This window comes from Colobus angolensis, unplaced genomic scaffold (genome assembly GCF_000951035.1).
Source record: "Colobus angolensis palliatus isolate OR3802 unplaced genomic scaffold, Cang.pa_1.0 Scaffold284, whole genome shotgun sequence".
In the NCBI taxonomy this organism is placed as follows: Eukaryota; Metazoa; Chordata; class Mammalia; order Primates; family Cercopithecidae; genus Colobus; species Colobus angolensis.
The window spans coordinates 3,813,309-3,837,538 of NW_012116088.1; the positions used below are offsets into that span (position 1 = coordinate 3,813,309).

A 24,230-nucleotide genomic window follows, 5' to 3' on the forward strand; every position below is an offset into this window, starting at 1 on the left:
CATTAGGTATATCTCCTAATGCTATCCCTCCCCTGTCCCCCCACCCCACGACAGGCCCCGGTATGTGATGTTCCCCACCCTGTGTCCAAGTGTTCTCATTGTTCAATTCCTACCTATGAGTGAGAACATGCGGTGTTTGGTTTTCTGTTCTTGCGATAGTTTGCTGAGAAGTGATGGTTTCCAGCTTCATCTATGTCCCTGCAAAGGACATGAACTCATCCTTTTTTATGGTTGCATAGTATTCCATGGTGTATATGTGCCACATTTTCTTAATCCAGTCTGTCATTGTTGGATATTTGGGTTGGTTCCAAGTCTTTGCTCTTGTGAATAGTGCCGCAATAAACATACGTGTGCATGTGTCTTTACAGCAGCATGACTTATAATCCTTTGGGTATATACCCAGTAATGGGATGACTGGGTCAAATGATATTTCTAGTTCTAGATCCCTGAGGAATCGCCACACTGTCTTCCACAATGGTTGAACTAGTTTACAGTCCAGAATCTACAAAGAACTCAAACAAATTTACAAGAAAAAAACAACCCCATCAAAAAGTGGGCAAAGGAGATGAACAGACACTTCTCAAAAGAAGACATTTATGCAGCCGACAGACACATGACTCTTTCATTCAATGAAATTTTAAACAGAAGCCTGATCTGTAAAACAGACCAAAGCAATGCTGACTGGTTGAAGGGGGAGGTAACCTGTGTTGTCTGAAGGGGATTAGACAGCCTCAGTGTCCCTCTGGTCCTTAGGCAGCCCCCCGAGGTACTGTGAAGAAACTACTGGGGTTCCCTGGGTGCATCTCAGTTTGAAAATCTCTGTTCCTGCAGCATAATCTTTAAATATCGCCCATATCTCTGAGTTGTAGAGGAGAAAAATTGTTTTGCAGAAAGCCTTTTGGGAAAGTGGCTTGCTTTGTTTTCCTGTATGTTAATCTGAACTTTTTGCATCATAAAAGGAGTTGATGTAGGGTTTCCTTGCCCCACCCCCCCCACCCCGCCCCTCCAGTAGTACATTTCAGGTGTGATGGATATAGTGATAGTAATGCAGAAGCTCCTTCCTGGGGTGAGAGACAGTGTACAGGGTGGTGGGAAGGCACCCGCACAGGACGAGGAAGACCTGGGCCTTGCTCTGGCCTCCTCACGAATCACTATGTCACCCTCTCTGTCCCTGTCTCAGTTGTCTCATATCATTCTTAGATGGCAGCTCAGGGTTAAGTGGTGGCTCTTAACCCTTTTTTGGTTCCAGGCCTATGTGAGAATTTGAAAATGCTCTAAATGAATATTTATGGAAAAGTTCAAGTTTGCATTGCATAGTTTTTTGTGCACTGCTTGGAGACAGGAAGAGAAGGATTTCCCATGTTAAGAACTCTTGAGTTAGGTTATTTTATTTTATTTTTTTAGATGGAGTCTGGAGTGCAGTGGCGCAATTTCGGCTCACTGCAACCTCCATCTCCTGGGTTCAAGTGATCCTCCCGCCTCAGCCTCCCAAGTAGCTGGGATTACAGGCATGCGCCACCACACCTGGCTAATTTTTGTATTTTTAGTAGAGATGGAGTTTCACCATGTTGACCAGACTGGTTTCGAACTCCTGGCCTCAGGTGATCCGCCTGCCTCTGAGTCCCAAAGTGATGGGATTACAGGTGTGAGCCGCAGCGCCGAGTTGGGTTAATTTTAAGATTCCTTTTATCCATTCCTTTGTAAAATATTAATATCAGGCAAATGTGGAATTATTGAAAAATAAATTTCATTTGTGTTTCCAGATAATTAAGTTTAGCAATTTCAGCATAATTTTTATAAATGATTATTAATAAGCTGTATGTGGTTTGCTGGTAAATATTAAAGTGTATTATGATAAATTACTAACTTAAAAATGACAACTCTCTAATTCTGTCCCTGACAAAATAATAAATCAGAAATATTTGTCTTCTATTCTTGGCCTCTGGCTAGAGGTCATTAATTATTTAACTACATTAAGAAATAGGAATAAAATTATAAAAATAATAGAAATATAGTTATAATAATTTGTAAGTATATAAAGATCTTTTTACAAATATGCATTTTATATTTTTACTGAAAAAATAATTTTGTTATTTTGTGGCTTTTTTTCCAGATACTTTGAGAAAAGTCATACAGAAGGCACGTGAGTCCAAAATTGATTATGATAAGGTAATTTTTCATTGGTGTATTTATTATTAAAAATATGAAGTATGAGAAAAATTTTGGCTGACTTGAAAGTAAATCTTTAAACAACCAGTTATTCAATCTGCAATTTAAGTAACCTTTTTTGACTAAGAACTTTCATGGAATATTGAACCACCTTATAAATCCCATTTGAACCATAGCAGAAATTTCAAAAGTAGCATTTGAAGAAAGCCTTTCAAGTTGTATGTTATTTAAAAATTAAAAACCACGGCCAGGTGCGGTGGCTCACGCCTGTAATCCCAGCACTTTGGTAGGCCGAGGTGGGCAGATCACGAGGTCAGGAGTTTGAGACCAGCCTGGCCAATATGGTGAAACTCTGTCTCTACTAAAAATACAAAAATTAGCCGGGCATGGTGGCACTTGCCTGTAGTCCCAGGTACTCAGGGGGCTGAGGCAGGAGAATTGCTTGAACCCGGGAGGCGGAGGTTGCAGTGAGCCGAGATGGTGCCATTGTACTCCAGCCTGGGTGACAGAGTGAGAGTCCGTTTCAAAAAAATAATAATAAATGAATAAATAAAGTAAACAAAAACTAAAATTTCTTCAAAAAGCAATATTACACTACTTTTCTTTTACCTGAGGGATGAGAACTCCCTCATTAAGTGGAATTGTTTGAAAATTCCTAGAGATGGTGACTGTGTACTCTGTTATAAAACATCGTTTGTTGAAAAGTAGCTTTGCATTTGTACAAGGTTTATGAATCTCTTGCCGTGTGAGTACATGGCTAGAATTGAAGGAAGGTGGAGATAAGGATGATAGCCTTTGGTCTCAAGAGGCTAGAAGACAGATAGCAGGGACCTTATCTAGTTAATGTAACGAGGATCATGCAAGCGCAGAGCCGGTGGGATGGGTGGGCGCTCTGCTCACATTCCAGGCTTTAGGAACCATGTGAGCAAAGAGGTCAAGGTATGAAAGAAGCAGGCCCCTGGCAAGAGGGAGAGAAAAAAAGGTAAGATGGGGCCTGATTCTGGGATGACCTTGAACGTCTCCCTGGAGTGAGTCCATAGTATTTTCAGAAAGTATCAAGGCTCCTTGCATTTTTCTGCTTATTACCCAAGGTGCTGCCAGTGCACTCCTCTGCAACTGCCTACCTAAACACACGAGTGGGCTTGATGCTGGTGTGTTATGAGTGTAGGTTGCCCATGAAGCAAACAGACAAAAGTGTGTAGCACTGAATATTAGATAATAAAAAATAGTTAAATGTGTTTGCCAGGTTCTCAGTCCATCTCCGTAAGTAAAGCACTTTGTTCCTTCCTTTCCCAGTTTGAAGGTGGTTATCAGGCTAACCATAAGCAGATGTATAGGTGGACGTTTTTTACTGGCCTGCACAATAAATCTGAATGCTAGTGTTTCCGGCACGGGGGAGGGCAGGTCCCTCTTGCCCAGTGAATCATTACCTCAGATACGGTAGTTACAAATGGCCTCATCATATTTTTAATTTGCAAGAAAATTATACTCAAGAGAAAAGTAAATTCAGAAGCTGAAGAGGAAAGCCTTATCCAGAGGCTGTTTACATTCAGCAAGGGAAGACTGTGTGGAAGATAAACTGAGCTGTTCCCAGGGCTCACAGCCTTCCCCAGCACTGTGGAAAGCATTTCATTCCTCAGTGCCACAGGCTTCATTTATATCTCCCAAACGTGATTGCCACGTCGGCCTGCATCTCTAGGGGGAAGAGAATGACTGTTGCTTTTAGATTTATATTCAAAATTAGCATAATATGCTTAGCCAGCCTGAATGCCAACCAAGGAATGGGAGTAGGGACAGTGCTTCAGTGGGATCTGGGACTTGGAGGACAAGGTCTTGAGACCCTTAGTTGGCCTTGAGGAACCTGCGAGTCTGAGCTGGAGCTGGGCTGCCAGTGACCCTGGCAGGGTCTTTGTGCTTGACTTGGTATTAGATTTGGCACTCCCGTAACCTTGGTTTATACCCCTGGCTCCTGTTCTCTTTCCTTGCCTTTGCAAATGAATAAAAACTCTGGGTGAGGGTGCAGTGGAGAGAAGATGCAGAACTGAGCCCACATGAATGAGCTGAATCCTACTCTGGATGTGGAACTGGACCACGCTTTCTACCATTATCCAAAGAAAGGGGTTTAGTTAAGCACAGGCACCAAAGGAGCTAGGCCACATCTGGAGGAGGGTTTCCTGACTAGATTTAGTCTGATAAAGGCTGGGTGTGTTGGGTTGGTTCCCCCTGAAGCAGACCCTAAGCCAATGACTCCAGGGCAAGTCATTTGTTTGGAAGCCTCAGGGAACACAGATTCCTGGTCTTACCCATGTCTTCTGACTCATGTGCTCTAGCAGAGGAGCCCAGGAGTCAGTGTTTTTCTTTAACACACAACTGTGAGGTGCATCTTTATGTCTGGTGAGCTTGGGAGCTTGTGCCCTGGTTGGTAACAAGCCTGCGTGCCCCCTCCCCAAGAAAGGGAGCCTGGGATCATTTAAAATGCCCCGTGTGACCCCAGAGGCAGCTATATCTGAACTGCCCCCCAGTCCCAGTGTTTTGGATGCCTCATTTAAAAGTGATTCCCATCACAAATGTTGTTCCCTCAGATCTGCCAGCTGAGGCAATAGTTTCTAAACCTTTAGATTTCCTGGACCAGAATATTTCAAAAAAGTAATCTAGAAAATGACATAGAGCCACCTAATTTTATTTTGCCACAAAAGGACATTTAAAATCAAACATTGAGATGTTTGGAATAAAAATGGTGGGCATCCGTTGATCCCTTTAAGCACGGGAACAGCACCATCAGATTTTTATTTTAGCAAAGGGTACTTGGGAAGATGCTGCCATTGGCTATGGAGTTCTCAGATCTGATTCTCTATTTTATGAAGATCACATGGTTAGTGTGTTAAGCACTTATAACTTTCCCTCTAATTCTCCTTATCATAACCGATTAGCATACGGATTAAGAACCTTTTGGGAAGTCCAAATGTAAATGCAAATGTGAATTTCAGAACTCAAAGTAACTTAAACCACTGTTTTTTGAATTCACACTCAAGTTTTATATTCCTTTCTCATACTTATCCTTCTATCACCCGATTTCCTCCTTGTGGGATATGAACATTCTTGGTTATGGTTGATCACTCATAACTTTTTCTGTCTGTTTTCTCGATGCATGCTGCCTCTGCCAAAATTCCTCACCTGCGTTGACTTCTACAGCCAGAAAATCTAATCTTAGGTCTAAAGGTAAAGTCCTTGTCTGCTATTTCAAGTTGCTCTTTGAAAGCCTTTCTGTTCTTCACTGTCATCCTCACTGTGAAAATTTTTAAATGATCCATTTCATTTATGTTTTTACCATCACTTTTAACCTTCTCTTTTAAGCAAGATATCTCTGTAATATTTAGATGTTGATCTTCAACATAATCAACAAAGCACTGGAAGATCTTGGTGTATCAAAAAACAGTGTAAATAGTGACAGGCCTTCATCTAGTCAGCCTAGATGTGAACTCTTGAAATACCCTGTCTTGTTCCTGATACTGCCTGATATTTAGTCAGTAACATTAGAAAGGCTGTGTATCAAATGTACAATTTGTATTTAAAGCTAAAATTAGTGCATTTAAAACATTTCAATATATCTTGTCTCCTGGGTTTGGGTTCAGTGTCTCCTGGAATTCAGAAAGAATTTACGTTTCTTTAAAATAGTAAACAATTTAGAATATTTGCTGAGAAATGATGGAAAAATACGTAAGTAAGAATTTGGAATGTCTGGGCTGGTTTCTTAACTGGCAAGTGATATTGGTCCTCGAGAAAGGGTTAAGTCAGCTAATAATGCCTCTTCGTGGACATGGAATGGGGGTTAACTTAAGTGTGAGCACGTACTTGATGAATGCAGCAAAATTCAGCCACTTTCTCTTTTTTTTAGCAATTTAATCTTAATATGAAGTAGGTAATATTCAAGTGCCAGATGCACGAGATTTACTAGTCTTGAGCATTTGCTCACAGCGTTAACTACTGTTTGTTGAATATCTACTGTGCGCTGGGCACTTGGCTAGTTGTTTTCACATTCAGTCCTTCAGTTATTTGTCCCTCACAATATGTTTATGAGGTTAATGCTAATGTGACAGCATCCAGTTTTGGGACGTGGAAGCCCCCTGCTGGGATGTAAAGCAAGTCTCTCCTCTAAGACATCACATTTGCTCCCAGGAGCAAGACGTGTGTTTTATTTTTCTTTGCTCAGCTTGGCTTAAGAATTCGCAGCTGTCTAGATTGTCCATTTAGTTGCAAACTGCCAACTTGCAATTTGCTGCCATTCTTTAGAAATGTAAGCAGCTACATGCATGAATTGGAATGATATCAAGTTTCATCATCTAGTTGCATTAATTTTCGTTTATCCCGGAATAAAGTCAGCAGTGATTATGAAAAGAGGTTTAGGTCACATGATTGTATCTAGAAATTGTGCTGTTCCTAGGAACTCAGGAACTGTCTGAGACACAGACTGCCGAGGTCGGTCCTTCACTGTGGATCTGGCTCCTGAGCATGGCATGAGAAGCACCTTACATGTCTACTCAGTACCTGGTCCTTTGTCACATTATTTCTAATCATGCATTATTTCTGATTTTCACAATGACTTGACAAGGTACGTATTATTATTTCCAGTGTGTCAGTGGAGAAACCCAGTGACTGGCCTGTGTTTAACATGCCTGACTTAGAGTCTGAGCCTTTTTTCTAAATTAAGATACATTCCAGATTCTTGTGTAACTGTTTGCCAGCCAATCCAAAGTGCTTTGAGTCTTTAACTTCTATTTGTGCAGTTTTCCTGGTGTAAAGCACCTTATATGTAGATTATTTGTTATGCAAGTACTCCTGCCAAGATTTATTGATCCATTTAAAAACAAACAAAATACCTTCGGGGTTAAAATTAAACCGTTTGCAGCTCAAACTAGCATTTAGACATCTTCCTAGGGGTTGAAAGACATCTTCCAGTAACCACTTGGCCCTATATTTGATAACTCAATTTTCTGCTTCTTCTGTTTCAAAAAGGAGCTTCAAAATGGAATATATACATGTATATATTCAGATTCAACTAATGATGGCAGATACGTTAAAAAAATAAAACATGGCCAGGCGTGGTGGCTTACACCTGTAATCCCAGCACTTTGGGAGGCCGAGGCAGGTGGATTGCTTGAGGACAGGAGTTCAAGATCAGCCTGGACGACATGGTGAAACCCTGTCTCTACTAAAAATACAATACTTGGGAGGCTGAGGCCTGAGAATCGCTTGAACCCAGGAGGCAGAGATTGCAGTGTGCCGAGATAGTGCCACTGCACTCCAGCCTGGGCAACAGAGCGAGACCCTGTCTCAAAAAAACAAAAAACAAACAAAAAAAAACCCAAAAAAACAACTTTGTATACCATGGAATGTTCTACTTATTATTTCGTGTTACAATATGTGCTATTTCTTTTGTTTGAATTGCAGATTGTCTACTATGAAGCAGGGATTATTCTATGCTCTGTCCTGGGACTGCTGTTTATTATTCTGATGCCTCTGGTGGGGTATTTCTTTTGTATGTGCCGTTGCTGTAACAAATGTGGTGGAGAAATGCACCAGCGACAGAAGGAAAATGGACCCTTCCTGAGGAAGTGCTTTGCAATCTCCCTCTTGGTGATTTGTATAATAATAAGGCAAGTAGAATCTTGGACAACAACTGATTGTGTTTTAGGCTGAGGAAGAGTGTCTCATATTTTAATGGTTAAACCATGAGTTTAAAACTAAGCAAAATAGCAACAATGAAAAAAAAATCCCAGGAAACAGAAAAAGGAGAACACAAGTACTTGTCTAGAGTGATTTGAAAGGATCTCATGAGCACCAGACATTAGTGTTGTAATGAAGCTGCCCCAAGTGAACTGATGAGCCTGCCTTTTGGTATTTTTTTCCTCTTGAAGGTATGCTGAGAAATCTTGGACTGCAGAAAGGATTTACCTTCCAGCACAGCAGACTCCTCTTAATTAGCTCTTTGCAGACAGGCAGCATGTAGAAAGGAGAGATGGAGCTGCAAGTTGATTTGCTAGTTGAGTCCAAAGGAATCTTGATGGACAGATGCATTCCCTGAATTTGAGAATATTGTAGAATGCAATTGACTTTCTAATAATAAACCCATTTTTCTTACATGTGCTGTTCATCCAACACCCTCTCTTGAAGTCTGGAACACACTTCATGATTTAGGGTGTTTTTTGCTTTCAAAAGTTTTTCAGTTGACAGGCAGATCAGAAATACATTGCTTTTAAGATGACGTTTTTTTCCAGTCCAAATTAGACTGCTCATCTGAAGAATGTACACCACAACAGTGTTCCCTTGTTATGATGTTTGGTTATTGTTCTGCATTTCCTCATTCATTCCGCCACTGTTTCATGAAGCAATAGAAATAAATGTGCCTATGACGTGAAGGCACAGCAAGGGTTGGCCAACAGCCTTCTCTTTGTCGTTTCTCCAAACACCACATGTGCTCAGTAGCCGTAAGATTTTTTTCAAGTTGTACTAAGGAAGTAATATTCAGGAATTTTAGCTGAAAACAGTCAGTGCTATGAGTTGGAGTTCCAGCTGCAAACCCAAGAAGGAAAGTCTTTAAGTGTGGCCACAAGCAGGGGTCTGATAAGATGTATTATGGCTTAGGGTGACCACTCATTGAAATGCACTGTACCCATTGGAGAGGACTGGGCAGCTCCGGATTTGTTGATACCAAACAGTCACCATGACAGATGAAGTGAAAAAAACAGGTTGCAGACCATGTGTAGAACATGGTAACTATGTTAAAAAAAGAAAAAAAGAAGAAAAAAAAAAAGATGAGGAAGGAGACACAAGCACTTGGTCATATTTGTACAGAGTAGATGGGATGTGAAAGGGTTGACAAGCAACTGGCAACAGTGGTTGCCTCTGGGAAGGAAATTGAGGGTTGTGGAGGGGGAGGAAGGAAAGTCATTTCTTGCTGTAGCTGGGTTTTTGTCTCTTTTGATTATGTACCAGGCTTGGGTATTACCTATTGAATTAACTTAACTGAAACTTGAACAATGACAAAAAAATATTCACAAGTTAGTATTGAATTAACTTAACTGAAACTTGAACAATGACAAAAAAATATTCACAACAGACAAAGGCTAATGCGTTACCACTTACTCCAGGGCAGTGATTATTTAAGAAAAGACATACTTTTGCTGATAATAGTGGAGTAATTGACCTTAACTATATATGTGTGTAAACAGGATCCAAGTGAATGTGTTATCTGACTTCATGCACTGTTGGTTAGCCTGAGAGTTACTTGTTTTTTCTTCATGACATTGGAATGTGGGCATCTCTGTCTGTCAGTCTCTCTCTCTCTCTCTCTTTCTTTTCTTCTCTTTTCTCTTTTCTGTCTCTCCTTGCCTCTCTGTATTTTTCTGTCACTGTCTGTCTGTTTCTCTGTGTCTCCAAAAATCATTTGATCCTTACTGTTTTTTTCACATTTGATCTTGAGAGGCAGTTTGGGATCAGTTCAGTAGTGATCATTCCAGATGTGCCTGTCTCTCTCTCCTTTATATTTGATACACTCTAAGGAACGCACAGACTCCTAGTTGTTGGGGTAGTTACCTCCTTTTCAGCTACCAGAAGAATCTCAGTTACAGCCCTGAAACCTGTCAAACCCACCAGGGATCCCTGTGTGTTTCCCGTAAGCCTGAAACTTACATGCCACATTTGTCTGGATGCTTGCACAGCGATGTTTACCCACTCCATACACCCTGGACCTCAAAGATGAGATTCAGATATAAAAGCATCACCTGAAAATATTGCCCTTCGGGCTTCTTGTTAGAGTGATTACTTACTTAACAAGTTAATAATTTTCACTTGATGTCAATACATAGAGTATAATTTCAGGAAAATTCTTGATCTAATGTAGTTATTTATTTACCTGAATAAATGTTTACATGTGTAATAATGGGTTTCCAATATTTTGAGTTTCTGTCCTTTTTTGAGACAGAGTCTCGCTGTGTCACCCAAGCTGGAGTGCAGTGGCGCTATCACGGCTCACTCCAACCTCTGCCTCCTGGGTTCAAGTGATTCTTGTGCCTCAGCCTTCCGAATAGCCGGGATTTTACAAGCATGCACCACCAGGCCCGGCAAATTTTTGTATTTTCAGTAGAGATGGGGTTTCACCATGTTGGCCAGGCTGGTCTCAAACTCCTGGTCTCAAGTGATCTGCCCGCCTAGACCTCCCAAAGTGCTAAGATTACAGGCATGAGCGCCTAGCCACTACATTGGGTTTCTTTTTTAAAACTGAACTTTCATTTGCATTACATATAATTATGTGCTATGCATGTTATAGTTCACTCTCAGCTGACTTAGTTACATTATGTTGAAAATGCCAAAATATATCAACAATAAAGCTACAAAGTAAAAAATAAACTTGGCTTCCATTTATGTATAAAATGAAAGCTACCATTTTGTTAATTCTTCAGAATTCAGACCTATCAAATCAATATATGTTTTTTTAAGCATATTTTAATTTAGAAAATTCTTTTAAAAAATGCATGCTGTGATTCTATACCCTCCTATACACTCAGTTAAAACCATTTTTTTCCCACCCAAGTAAAACATTAATGTGAAAATTGTAATTTCAGATTTCAATATAATTAAACCAAAATTGATCAACTGTTTGAGATTGTGACAAAACTAAAACTAATTTGATTTCATGTAGCACATTGAATTTATATATAAATTATAAATAGGCTTAAATGAGAGTAGTATGTGAATTTTTTTTCTCACTTTAAATTCTAATGAGAATTTAAGCTTCTTTGCCTTGAACTTTTTGATTTACGGTAACTATTTTGATGGCTTCCTTTTGAAACCCCCACTGGTTTGCAAATACCTTAAACATCATGAGTTGCATAATACCTACATATTGTTTGCAAGTAATCCAAGCTAGCCAGGAGGATTAAAGACCTGGGGAAAGTTAAGATTTCTACATTATGAGTAGCTAGACAGGAGAAGAAAGAATGTCAACAAAATCAGAAGATTAGATAAAAATAAGAAGGAAAAGAATGTCAACAAAATTGGAAGACAGAAAGGGAAAGAAAATTCAATTATGTACCCTATAACTTAAAGTATAATAAAAAAAGGGGGGGAGGAAGAAAGGAAGTGGAGGGAAAGATAGAAGAGTGGACTCTCTCTTGTTTAATGCAGGGCCTCTAGCTAACATTGACTTCAGCGGAGATTGGATGCTATTGAGAAATAATCTTTGCATATGACTTTTAAAAAATTCTTTCAGAAACCCAGAGCAGTCCACCTGCCTTTTATTGGACTCTCACTTTTATGGCTCAAAATGTTACAATTAAACGCAGTTGGTTTTCAAGTTAGTTTTGAGCAACCTTTTTTATTTTAAAAAATGTGAATCTTTTCTTTAGGGGGTGAAGGGAAGACATAGGTGTTAAGGAGAAAGATTCCCTAGCAGATGTGCAATCTACGTGGGCATGTTCTTTCTCTGAGTGTTCCCAGAGGCAGCTGTGGAATGTGAGAATTCCGCAGACACTGACATATGTTTATGCAGTCTGTTTGACCATCAGCACAAGATCGAATTTCCACCTCTCACTGTAGACTGTTAAGCAGATGTGTCTTACTCCAGAAACAGCCAAGTTTCTTCTCCTTTCTTTCTCTTTGCTTGTCACCGCTGCATTTCTCATAAAGGTTATGGAAGAAAAAAAACAACCATGCCTTGACTTCCTCTGTATGTTTCTAAGTTTCTGAGTATGATAAGCCAGCTTTGCTAAGAATTCCCATGGTGAATTGAATTCCAGTCATTTTCAGGAAGCTGGCTATTGTCAAAGTTCATTTTATACTAGGATGTGATTGCCAATTCCTGACTGGGAGGCTACAAGGTTGTAGAAAAAAGATTGAGCTAGATATAGCAGTCCTGAAAATCATGAAACTTTCTTCATGTGAATGACCTCTGGTTACTTACAGTTTAAATGTAATTTTTTTTTTTTTAAATAAGAGATCAGTTATAGAATGAAAGCATTTATTTGGCTTTCTTTGGCTAATTTTATTAAATCAGTAGAAATTGGTAGGAACAATAAAGTTACAAGTTTCAAAGTAAAGGTTTAAAAGTAAGGTTTAGCCTTACTCTATAAAAAGCTTAATTACTTGTAAGTGTATATGTGAGAAAATTAGTTTTTCCATAATAAAATATAGAAGATGTAAGGCTATAAAAACAAAAATTCTTATCTTCTGCTAAAAATTCCAAGAGATTTTGTTGTACTGCTTAAAAGCATATGTTTTTGGTTGCTTAAAGGCATTTATGTCAAATGCCAGAGAACTGACATTCACTGAAATATTATTTCCTTTTTGTGTTAGGTAAATGTCTCTTAGTATCCTTATATTCTAATAATCGACTGCTGATTGTTCAAATAAAAATATTTATTCACATACCTTTTTTTGCTCAAAAAATACATTGAACAACAGGGAGTGTCTAAATCAATACCTCAAAGCGTAATTTCTTTATTCTCTATTTGTGTTTGAACAGAAGGTTTAAATTTGAGATTGCAAATGAGACCATCAGTTGGTCTGCATAGTATTTAAAATTTTTTTTGTTAGTTGCTACTATTTAAAAATTGGTAGATTTCACATAAGAATCCAGATTCCCAGATTTTTGTGGAAAATGGGAAGATATGGTAATATTTATCTGCCATCATGATGGCACTTTTGACACCTACAGATTAACTGCTCCTCCAGCCCGTTTTTGATCTCCCAGCTTCCAGGACCCCATGCTACCTAATTTTTCCTTAATGCTTTCTGCCTGCTTACATAGGCATTAGAACTTAAATACAAAATTTACTTTGTGCATTAGTTTGAAAATCAGCGTTGAAAATCACTAACTTCTACTCTATAATTTTGCTTAGTACAGTTTTTTATTTTTTCTTTTTCTCTTTATTAATGGAGTCTTGCTGTATTGCCCATGCTGGACTTGGAACTCCTGGGCTCAAGTGATTATCCCATCTCAGTGTCCCAAGTAGCTAGGACTACAGGTGTGTGCCATCACACCCAGCTTAGTATGGTTTTTTAAAAAAAATTATCAATGCTTTAATTTTAATTAGATCTATTACTGATTAGTAGAAATGTAGGTCTAAAATACATAGCATTGAAATGCAGTGTTGTATTGAAATGTTGTATTGCAATTCATTTCACTGACTGATGATCTTGTGAGTAAGGACATTTATTCAATAAAGGCACAAAGACAGTTTCTGACTCACACTCCAGACATATGGCCAGTCTTCTAAATAGACCAAATGAAACCAAAGCTCGACCCCTAAACTCACCTTCATGGAGCACCCAGTGTAGACAAGACTGCATTATACAAAGTTAACAAAGAAGTAGTTTCCACCTCTTTTTAGGAAAATTAAACATACATAAGAATAAAGACAAATTAAAGTGTGAAGGGAGACATACCCCATCAGAATTAAAGGGAGAGCCTCTGGGAGTTCAAGGAGGTTCTTCTCCCTTCTGGGGATGAGTGGAGGGGTCAGTGTGGGTCAAGTGAAAGTGGACTTGGACTGGTTCTTTTTACCAAGTTCACTTTGACTACTTATATCTGGAATCTGATGACTGAATAAAATAATTTGGACATGCTGGGAAGAGAGAGCAAGGATCCCCGTTGTGAACATCAGGTATGTTCAGATGGTGATCCTGACTCGTCATGGTCTAGAATGTTATGAATTTGGCATGGTAGCAAGCTCCAGGTGCATTGCTATGACTCAGCTTGTGTGTGTGTGTGTTTCTTCTTCACAAAACTCTAAAATCATTATTTTGAGTCATTTGACCTCTTTTGGCATGCGTGCCTGAGTTAATAACTCTTATTGCTATAGTGCATCGGCTCCTAAAATACCAATGCAAATTTAGGACAAATTATAAGGCAGTCCTTCCAAATGGGACAGAATATTGTTAACATTTATTTTATAAGTTTACCATCGGAATTAACCCAAACTTAAAAATCTTAGAGAACGTGTACATCCAGTACTGGTCTCCTTTACCTCTTGAGAAGCACTTATCTAATCCGAGTTAGATTGGATCTAATTTATCTAATTACACCTAAAGATCTAAACTGATCTTTTCAGTTTGGAGGTGCCAACTGAAATCCACAGAAAGAAAGTTATTTTCTCTGGCTTGTACAGTACGGTGATGGCAGGACAGGACCCAGAACCCAAATCTTGTGTCTCTGATCTAGTACTCACTACACTGCAACTTGTTAACCATAAGAAACATTCCTCAACGTTGTATTGTATAGACTTTTTTGGAGCATTGTGGGAAACCTAATGGACATATGTTATACTGCTATGGAAAAGTATGTTTTGGAACCAGTAATGAAACAATGCTCCTTGGAATGTATTTATACTATAAGTGGGGTGAATAACTGTCCCCATTTACCCAGGATGGAGAAGTTACCTGGGGACATGGGATTTTCGGTGCCAAAAATGAGATGTTTAGTCATCCTACCCGTAATTATATGCACAAATAAAGCCTCAAGACATTGCTTTTGCTGAAGAGGCAATGTATTGATTTGCTCCATCTGATATGTTTTTAAAGTTTGCCTATTATTTGCAAAACTTAGTTCTAAAACCATGTCTACGTCTTCCATTGGATGGTTACAAACTAACAAGTTTGTTACTGGCTTCTGCAGGTAAAATAATTTGCCTATGTTTATGTAATTCCTTACTGCCATCTAGTGGCCAGATTCAACAGAACCTTGGCAATTAGCGCCTTCTAATTTAACTATGTATTCAAAGGCTTTGCCACAAAAACAGGCCAATTGGTCAAATTATTTTAAGTCAAAGGATTATTAGTAACTAGTCAACAGTAAGAGTCCTTAAAAATTATTACATTAGACATTTTGGATGGCTTGAAAAAAGACGTTTTGGTTTTTTTTCACATAGAGAAGACTTTCCTGCATGATGCCTTTCATAGGGCATTTTTGAAGCTTTTTTTGAAGTATATTTCACATGGAGGAAAGTGTCCTTTTCACAAGTACATATGCATAAGTGTCCATGAAGTGAATCCACCCATGAACAGGGTACTCTGCCATTCCACCCCTGCTCTGGGCATAACCACGGACTTCTAGCACCACCGTTTCACTTGTTTTGCATTTTCTGCAGGTGAAATAATACCTAGGTCCTCTGTTGCACGTGGTTTCTCACATAGCATTTTAATGCTAAGGTAACTCATGTTTCTTTCCAACCTGGACAATACAGGCACTAACAGACAATTAGAGAAACCAAAAACCTTAGAAGCTCCAAGTACTCTTGTCATTTTGATGTTTTTTTCTATAGCCTTCTTTGGGGGGTCAGGGAGCAGAAGTGTGTGTGTGTGTGTGTGTGTGTGTGTGTTCTCATGCGTGCATATGTTCACACAGGAGGGTGTGTACACACATTCACATGAGGACAGGAATGAAACTGGATCGTGCATGCTGCCTCATAACCTTTTCCCACCTATTTCCTCCACAATTTGTTGTGAACTTTGTTCCATTGATGAGAGTCATTTTGAACAGAATGGAGATTTGCCTCCTCTGAGAGAATGGAGTCCTGTTTTGTAGCCCCTACGTGTGTGGTGGTTTGACTGTGGGATGGCAGTGGGAAGGCTGTGGCAGGAGAGGGCAGCCAGAGAGGAAAGGCCAGTCCTTCTGAGGGCTCCTCCCTGACTTCTGCTCTGCTGCCTGGACCTGGACAAAGACATGGACCATGCAGTAAATGCTCTTCCTTCTCTCTGCCTTTTCCTGCAGCATTGGCATCTTCTGTGGTTTTGTGGCAAATCACCAGGTAAGAACCCGGATCAAAAGGAGTCGGAAGCTGGCAGACAGCAATTTCAAGGACTTGCGAACTCTCTTGAATGAAACTCCAGAGGTAAAGACCATCATCTCTGTGTACTGCGATGCTTTATATTTTTGGCTTTTTGGAGTTCCTGTGTATATTTGGAATCTCATTCGAACCTTCTAGAAACACAGTGAATCAGCGTAGACTGATGTTATCTGTCCACTGGATGAATAAATAAAACCCCAGAAAGTGATTTTCAAAAGAGTACAAAAGCCGAATTTCAGGATTGGTGTTTTAATTTTATTAAGATAATAGCTTAAATTACAGTATGTATTATAAAAGGACTTAACACTTCTAAGGCTCTTATGATTTTTTTTAAAAAGAAAAGTTTTGAGACCCTATTATCCTTTCTTTTTGGCCGTATAGTTAACTTTCCATCACTTGCACAAAGTTACTCTTGTAATGAAACCATCCAGCTTTATAAACATCCATTTACTAATGTCTGCATAGGTACGTCAAATTCCTTGGGAAGGACATGCACACATACTCATGGACACACAAATTGTCTTTAGAAAAGGCCAATGGGATGGTTGAAGGGTGGGGATGGGAGAGGAGGTTCCCTTTCTTCTGTACTCCAGAAGCATGTTGATGAATTACATCTTCAGAACATCGTTTTAAAAAGTGTCTGAGCAGGAAGCAGCCTAAATGTGCAGTGCTCATGGGTTCCAACTTGTCAGAGAGTAGAAAAGTCTCTAAGAACTTGTTGGTTACCTCAAAATGCTCTGATTCAGGAAGACTTTTGTATATTAAATCTCCTTTTGTCTTTTTATTGCCTTTGGACCTTAGAAGGGAAGGTCTCACAGAATATTCTTTTTCAGCAAATCAAATATATATTGGCCCAGTACAACACTACTAAGGACAAGGCATTCTCAGATCTGAACAGTGAGTAAAATTTAAAGTTGCTTCACATTTTTTTGGTTTCTTTGTTTTGACTCATCTCCCATAAAACATGGACTAAGAAATGACATACGGGAAAGTTGGGGGAAGACAGAAAGATGATTCCCTAGCCTTATTGCTGATGTGTCATTTGTTACTCAGTGATTAGAATCTAGCCCTCATCGAAGGCATCTGTTTCACGGGCAGCAGGAAGAATGTCACAGGCAAAATGAAGACTGTTTCTTTGTTTTACACTTACTGGAAAGCTTTAGCCTTCTTGTAGTCACAAGCGCTCGTTCTCCATTTCCTTCATGAGGGAAAGATTGTTTTCCTGCCAGGTGCCCTACACAGACACAGCCGGCTCCTCAGAGCAACCAGTGGCTTCAGAAATGGCTGGATGGAGAGGGCTCAACCCTGCAGGCCAAGGTTTAGCTTAGTGCTTCTCAACTGGGGGGTGACATTTGGCATGTTGGGTGACATCTGGAGACATTTTTGGTTGTCACAATGAGGTAAAGTTGGGGTGAAGCCAGGGATGCCTCTAAGCATCCCATAATGCTCATGACAGCCCCCACCAGAGTGCAGTCTGGGTGCGAACTCTGGTCCAGTCAAAGAGATTAGATACAGAGGGAGTTGCACACAGGTCAAGATGATAACACCATGTTCCTGGTATAAGTAAATACCGGGTCTGTGAGTCGTAGTCATTAATTTTTCACTGGGGAACAGTTGGTGCAGAGACCCTGAAGAGAAATCTCTGTACACGAGTCCACCCCTAGACAAGGTCCAGGATGCAAATGGGTTTTGCAGCAGGAGAGGCTGAGGCAGTGTGGAGAGAATGAGGGCGGGATGGAGAGATGAGCAGAGGCCACCCTCACCATCCCTGTGCTTATTTGCATGTAGGTATCAATTCAGTGCTAGGAGGCGGAATTCTTGACCGACTGAGGCCCAACATCATCCCTGTTCTTGATGAGATTAAGTCCATGGCGACAGGTAAGCAGCGGGCAAAAATGACCAAAGAAAGTTCCATCCAGGAGTCCCTGGGCTCGGCAGACTCGCTCACTCTTTTCTTGTTCCCTGAGAGCTGGCTTGGGGAGAGCCACCATCCGTGGCCATGCAGACAGTTCAGGTCAAGACACTGTGTTGCAATAGCTTGGTTGTGCTCTTTATTAAAGCTTGTGCCAAAGATGTTGCCATTTCAGATGATAGGGGCAGGATTTGTTAGGGGCCCACCACCTGTTTTTGTAAACACAGTTTTATTGGAACACAGCCATTCGCATTTGTTTAGATATCATCTGTGGCCATTTTCATGCTCTCATGGCAAAGCTGAGTCATTGGAAGAGACATAGTGTAACCCACAAAGCCTAAAATATTTACCGTCTATCTGGCTGTTTATAGAAAAAGTTTGTTGACCCTGATACAGAAGATGAGGAACCTATAGACATTTAGGTCATCTGAGGGAAATTGATTCATTTTTCCTTCCTGAAAGTGAAACTTAGAAGCAAGGAATATACATATATATCTTAAGCCTCCATGGTCAATGATATAAGTGACAGATAAATTGCATGCTGCACTGTAATGAAAAAAGACCTCCCAGACCCTTCCAAATGTTGAGAAAAATGTCCTTGCGAGGTACTTGCTGGAGACGACAATTACATCTATGTAAAACACTCATTTTGCCAATATGAATTTTGCTTTCATGAGCTAGCATCCCTGAGAACGTAGTCCATAAAAAAGATAATTGTGTAGAAATTGGAAAAGTATTCCCGTTCCTTTTGGCATGCCTTATAGTTCAACAACTGAGATGAATGTGTGGAAACGGGAGGACGTGCAGAACAGGCCAGGAGTTGTTAAGATGAGTCCTAACTAGTTGAAAGGCCTTTCCTTCCCTTTCTCCTAGACCCTGCAAAGGGTTCAGCCAACAACAACATTCTCAACATCGACAATAACATCACAAACAACATCCTCTGTTGTTGATGCCTTAGATTTCTCTAGACATCTGTTCTCTTCATCACCAAGGATTTTCTTTCCAGGCAAGGAAACGGAGACCCAGAGAAGGGATATGACCTCAGAGACCATTGCCTCCTGCCTTCCTGTCCTGGCTTTTTCCGCATGGCTTCTCCATTCCTTCTTTCCTTCCTTGCACCCTCCCTCCCTTTTTTTCTTTCCCTCCTTCCCTTCTTCCCTCCTTCCTTCCTTTCTCCTTCCCCCCTCCCCTACTCCTTTCTTCCTTGTACACCTGGCCACTGTCCATCATTCCAGTCTTATTTCCATTTTGGGACACTCATCTCTGATGTCCCTTCCTCTTCTCGTGAGAACATCAGTTCTGTTGGATTAGGGACCCATCCTTATGACCTTATTTAACCTTAGTTACCCAAGGTCACATCAGTAGTTAGGGCTTCAACATATGAATCTGGGGAAGACATATTAGTCCATAGCAATTGGTTAGCTGCGAAGTGGTGGAGTTGGGATTCAGACCCTGTTCTAGCAAGAGTCTGTGTTACCTGGACCACCCTAGATGGGACTTAGTACCTTGAAGAGTATTAAGATTGAGGGTGCTGTGGTGAGGCACAAGGAGGCAACACGTGCACTTCTGGAGGGAGAATTGGAAACCTGGGATTCCAGTGCTCACATGGCCACAGATGATGCCAGGCATCCCTGCAGCCTGGATCCCTCGTGCATCATTGCATTTGCAATGTTGAACAAGATCTTTTTGTTTTCCAAAAGCTTCAAAGTATTTTATATCTATAACATACTAACTGGGTTGTAACTCTGGGAGTCATTCCAGGCCCACGAAGATCACATATATTATGTGACTGCAATGTTGAAGAGATCACAAATATTATGTTTGCAATATTGAAGAGATCCGAGGTCTCTTCCAGCCCCAAATTAAGTAATGGTGAAGGCTGGGCAAAAGTATATGAATGATGCACTGTGGTTGATGCATTGGAGTAGTTGTTACTTTTTACCCAATGTTCTTGCAATTTTTAGTAACTGAATTATAGTAGTTTTTAGGTAAAAGATGATTCAAAGATTCTCTTTTTCTCTTCAGTGCCTTGTGTGTTATTATTAAAGTTCTTTTGTTTGTTTGTTTGTTTGTTTGCTAAAAATGCTTTGCAGCCCTATGTGTTTAGTGGGTTTTGGAGAGAACAGAAACATGCCATTGTTTTGGTGTACAAATCATGTTCGGACTGCAGATCAGGACCTATAAAGGAAATATACTATGGGCTGGTAAAATGGTAATTCACTAAAATTGAGAACCTCAGATAGCTTTTCCACTTACTTCAGATACATAATATATATGATGATGGCGGGCCTGGACTGACTCCCAGAGTTACAACCCAGTTAATAGTTTATAGACATAAAACACTTTGAAGCTTTTGGAAAACATGTATTTATCACTTCTGAGTCCTCCCTGTGACATGACAGAATATTATCCATAGCCTAGAATGGCTATGAACAGTGCTTAATACACATTTCCTGGGCCATGCTTTTATTTTGTCACCTGTCATTCTCCGTTGTTGTTGTTGTTGGTGGTGGTGGTGGTGGTGGTGGTGGTGGTTCTTGCCTTAAGATAATTTATCTTGAAGTCAAAGTGAAAAGGACTGTGAGGAGTAAACCACAGAACATTAAAATGTGAAGTGTGTTTTAGCCTGCTCTTTTGTGTTCTTCTGTGTATTTCTGGTATATTTCTGGGGTACTTCTGTGTATTTCGGGTTGCAGCTGAGTTCTTTTTTGTTTTGCTGTGGTTAATATTTATTAAGCTTCTACTATGAGCCAGATACCAGGCTTCATGCTCCACCGACAATACTGGATGATAGGTGGGAGAGATGAAAAACTGATACCCAGGGTGCTCTTTGATAGTCCTAAATATTATTATAATCTTAAATATTGTTAAGCTATGATTAGACTGAAATTCAAGAGAAATACTGTTTGAAGCAGAGTTTAAGATTTTCTATTCAGGTAAAGTGATAGAAATTTGAGACCAAGGAAGATAGAGTTCAATTCTGGAAGCCTCCGCAGGTCTCTGGATACATCCTCAAAGCTAGGTTGCAGTATCTAACCAGACCTGCATGGGGGAGACCTGCATGGGGGAGACCATCTCCTAAGAGCTCAGCCCCACAAGCTATTAGGGCACAGCCTGGAATCAGACTCTTTTAGTAACCAGGAGGTGACCTAACCCACTCCCTAATTTATAGATGAGACTGAGGTCCTGAGAAGTGAGAGTTTGCCAGATGTGCTGTAGCAGGACAGAAGCAGAACTGGAATGCAACCTCAGGCTACTTTTGGCTAGACCCAACATGAAAACATTTTAAAAATGTGTGTGCGTGTGTGTGTGTGTGTGTGTGACACTCAAGTATTATCTGTTATGTGGCTGCCAGGAAAGGATGGGGAAGTCAGTTTTTAAGAGCATTCATACTTTTCCTCGAAACACCCAATTGCAGCTTGATCCTCAACCATCTGTTCCGTGAGCCACAGAGCAAAGACCTGACCAAGAAGATTTATTTGCTTAGAAGAAGAGCAATGCCCTCTAATTTAAATTTCACATCTTGTACTGCTGTGGCTTTAAGCCACTATAGAAAAACGTTGTAATTCCCTACCTCCCTAGTCATGTATAGGTAGCTCCACCATCCAGATAAATCACGATAGCAAACAATTATTCTGGATTTCCTAGTACAGATGCCCCTCCACAGACACAATGGGGGGTCACATCCCAATAAACCCATGGTGAAGAGAAAACATTGTAAGTTGAAAATGCTTTTAATACACTGTAGAATATGCATTGTTTGCCCTCTTGATTGCGTGGCTGACTGGCAGCTGTGGTTTGCTGCTGCTGCAAGAGACTATCCTACCACATATCACTAGCCTGGGAAAGTTCAAAATTCAAAATTCGAAGTACGATTTTAACTGAATGCATATAGCTTTCCACTATCACAAAATTGAGAAACCATAAGTTGAACTATTGTTGGTTGGGTACTCTCTGTACAAAAATGTGTCCTAGCGGGTGGGGCTTTCAAAATTAAACAGATAGACCACTGCCTTTGAGGCATTTTTATCTGACCGATCTAACCCCCATGTTGCATGATGAATGTGGTGGTGTTTCCGTACTTGAAGACGAGGAAATTGGCTCAGAGTGGTTCAGGAGTCTATTTTCAGTCACACAGCACATAGCAAAGCTGAGATCCATGCCTAGACTGGCCTCAATCTAAAACCGTGCTCTTAACTACTGTGCTAGTTTTGATTCCAACTCTTAGAATAATTAGAGCTAAAATATGTCTGGATGTCATCCATTTTGATGTGCATTTAAACTGCTAGGATTGACTTGTTTGGACTGACCTCTTCGAGGCTGGGTGGTGACGACTTTGCTGACCACTGCTGGCCAGTGAATACTGCATCGAGGTGTCCCCACCACGCTCCTGGGTTGGTGCTTGCTCCCTGCTTCTTGTTGGAAAGAGACCCTAAGGGGGAGAGCAGAGCTGGTTGGAGCAGCTATTAGAGCAGCCTAGCGATGCTCCTGTATTCCCCTCAGACTGCCCCTTGCACTGTGTCCCTCTCAATGCCATCTAAAGTCATTTACCGGTCCATCCCAAGTCCCTTTAGACACACTTTTGTCGATGAGGAAGGACTTGGCATGTCTGTTCTGAAGTGGGCTGTGTTTCTACAGCAATCAAAGAGACCAAAGAGGCGTTGGAGAACATGAACAGCACCTTGAAGAGCTTGCACCAACAAAGCACACAGCTTAGCAGCAGTCTGACCAGCGTGAAAACTAGCCTGCGGGCATCTCTCAATGACCCTCTGTGCTCAGTGCGTCCATCAAGTGAAACCTGCAACAGCATCAGGTTGTCTCTAAGCCAGCTGAATAGCAACCCTGAACTGAGGCAGGTGAGCAGGCATGAGTTTGCCATGGTCAAGGGCTGCATGCTGGGGACTGCCAGGCAGGGCTAAGCGAGGGTGACCTATCCAGTGCACGGTGGCCTGACTTGGAGAACGGTTAGCCCCTGGTCTCTGTCACCCTTCTGGAGTCATTTGATCGCCCTATTGGAATGACCACAGAAGGAGCAAAGGAGTAAAAGGGAACCGCTTTGTGGGAGTTCTCTGCCACTGAATGAAACACATCAGAGTTAATTCAGCTTTACAAGGAGAAAAGGAAACAATATATTCATGTAGACCTTTAAGAGTTAAAAAATATTTTAAATGATGTGCTTAGTCTATTTCAGCTTTACAAGGAGAAAAGGAAACAATATATTCATGTAGACCTTTAAGAGTTAAAAAATATTTTAAATGATGTGCTTAGTCTATTAACTGCATATGCTGAAATAGAAGAAAAATCTCCCATTTTCCCAAAGAAAAGATTTTTTTAAAAAGAATTTGGAACAACTTGGATTATATAAAGTTCTGAGATGTAGGTAAAATGGCCACGTCTGTTAATGATGTCTAACTTATTTGGTTAGATACACATCTCACTTTTTTTTTTTTTTTTTTGAGATGCAGTCTCACTGTGTTGCCCAGGCTGGAGTGCAGTGGCACCATCTCAACTCACTACAACTTCCAACCTCTCGGGTTCAAGTGATTCTCTTGCCTCGGCCTCCCGAGTAGCTGAGATTACAGGCACCCGCCGCCACGCCTGGCTAATTTTCATATTTTTAGTAGAGATGGGGTTACACTGTGTTGGCCAGGCTGGTCTCAAACTCCTGATCTCAAGTGATCTGCCTGCCTCAGCCTCCCAAAGTGCTGGGATTACAGGCATGAGCCACCATGCCCGGACACCTCACATTTTATATAAAGTAACATTTTAGTATAGATATACTTTTTCTCACGCTTACATTTCATTCCATTGTTTTTCAAACATTTCACCTGCAACATCTGTGTCTGGATATCACTATAATTGTTTTTGATTGAACAGTTTTTTAGAGCTTAGTTGCATCTGAGTTGTTTGAGATAGATCCTTTTTGGGGGGCACTTTTTATTTTTAATGTTGTATCAAACGTGAAAAACTTGCAAGATGAATGCATGGATCCTTGTTCACACACCCTTTGTCCACATTCTTCAAGGGTCACCATTTTGCACTATTTGCTTTATCATGTTTTATCAGTTTATCTGTCTGTTCGTATCATTTAATATATACATTCATAAAATAATATGCATTTTTTTCTCAAAAGGTAAGTTGGGGATACGTTGTAGACATCATCATGCCTTTTTACCCCTAAATATTTTATTGTACTTACTAACTTTACATAATCATTATATAATGATCAAAATTAGGATAACATTGACCCGACACTACCATTTAATCCACAGTGTCCATTCAAATGTTGATCTTTCCAAAAATGCCTT

At 40.3% G+C, this 24,230-nt stretch overlaps 1 protein-coding gene across 1 annotated transcript in view; it reads left to right on the top strand.

The window, feature by feature from the left end:
* The window catches only part of PROM1 (prominin 1), a 125,181-nt gene that overhangs the window by 51,437 nt on the left and 49,514 nt on the right, over nt 1-24,230 (top strand). The window contains exons 4-10 of the mRNA XM_011948851.1: nt 2,114-2,169; nt 5,362-5,388; nt 7,618-7,823; nt 15,935-16,055; nt 16,844-16,907; nt 17,799-17,888; nt 22,561-22,778. Of these exons, the coding sequence (XP_011804241.1) occupies nt 2,114-2,169; nt 5,362-5,388; nt 7,618-7,823; nt 15,935-16,055; nt 16,844-16,907; nt 17,799-17,888; nt 22,561-22,778 (782 nt within the window). The remainder of the gene's footprint in view (nt 1-2,113; nt 2,170-5,361; nt 5,389-7,617; nt 7,824-15,934; nt 16,056-16,843; nt 16,908-17,798; nt 17,889-22,560; nt 22,779-24,230) is intronic.